The sequence below is a fragment of the Ceratina calcarata genome, unplaced genomic scaffold (genome assembly GCF_001652005.2).
Source record: "Ceratina calcarata isolate Rehan_Ccalc_2016 unplaced genomic scaffold, ASM165200v1 scaffold14732, whole genome shotgun sequence".
In the NCBI taxonomy this organism is placed as follows: Eukaryota; Metazoa; Arthropoda; class Insecta; order Hymenoptera; family Apidae; genus Ceratina; species Ceratina calcarata.
Genome location: NW_017135915.1, coordinates 1 through 407, shown reverse-complemented (window position 1 = coordinate 407; position 407 = coordinate 1). Strand labels below are relative to the sequence as shown.

The window sequence follows — 407 nt, the reverse complement described above, 5'->3', positions numbered from 1 at the left end:
CTTCAAGCTTCCTTAATTCTTAATATAATTACTAAATCAATATTCTTTTATTTGCGACTTTTTTATCTCCTCTTACCTGTAAACTACATAGCCAGCGTCGTTGGTGAGCTCGCAGATCCACGGACACGGTTTCACTGGGACCAGTATGGTCGTCGTGTTGAAGGGACCGTTCTGTCCGAACGTCACGTTATATGCAGGATAAGACTGCGAAACGAACGAGCGGAACGCGGAGAAAGTAAATGGAAAGGAACATCGTGTAACGAGCGAACAAACTGTCGTGACAAGTGACGATAGTTACCCGCTTGTCTTTCCAGCCGACCAACGGTGGAAAGCAGATGACGAAGCTCAAGATCCACACAGTTGCCACCAGCAATCTCGCCCTTTTCGGTGACATGATCTAAATTTTT

General features: G+C 45.5%; 1 protein-coding gene across 1 annotated transcript; it reads right to left on the bottom strand.

The window, feature by feature from the left end:
- Nucleotides 1-6: 6 nt before the first annotated feature.
- On the bottom strand, nucleotides 7-397 carry LOC108631979 (putative G-protein coupled receptor No9). The gene is made up of 2 exons (XM_018036256.2): nucleotides 299-397; nucleotides 7-204 (listed from the first exon to the last, which is right to left on the bottom strand). The coding sequence occupies exons 1-2, from the start codon at nucleotides 392-394 to the stop codon at nucleotides 73-75; spliced, it is 228 nt and encodes a 75-aa protein (XP_017891745.2). The 5' UTR covers nucleotides 395-397; the 3' UTR covers nucleotides 7-72.
- Nucleotides 398-407: the final 10 nt, after the last annotated feature.

What these genes read in the sequence shown, in the direction of transcription:
- LOC108631979 (XM_018036256.2), bottom strand. Translation starts at nt 394, where the DNA reads ATGTCACCGAAAAGGGCGAGATTGCTGGTGGCAACTGTGTGGATCTTG. An exon ending in TCGGCTGGAAAGACAAGCGG is followed by an intron (nt 205 to 298) that starts GTAACTATCGTC and finishes TTCGTTTCGCAG; the next exon opens with TCTTATCCTGCATATAACGT.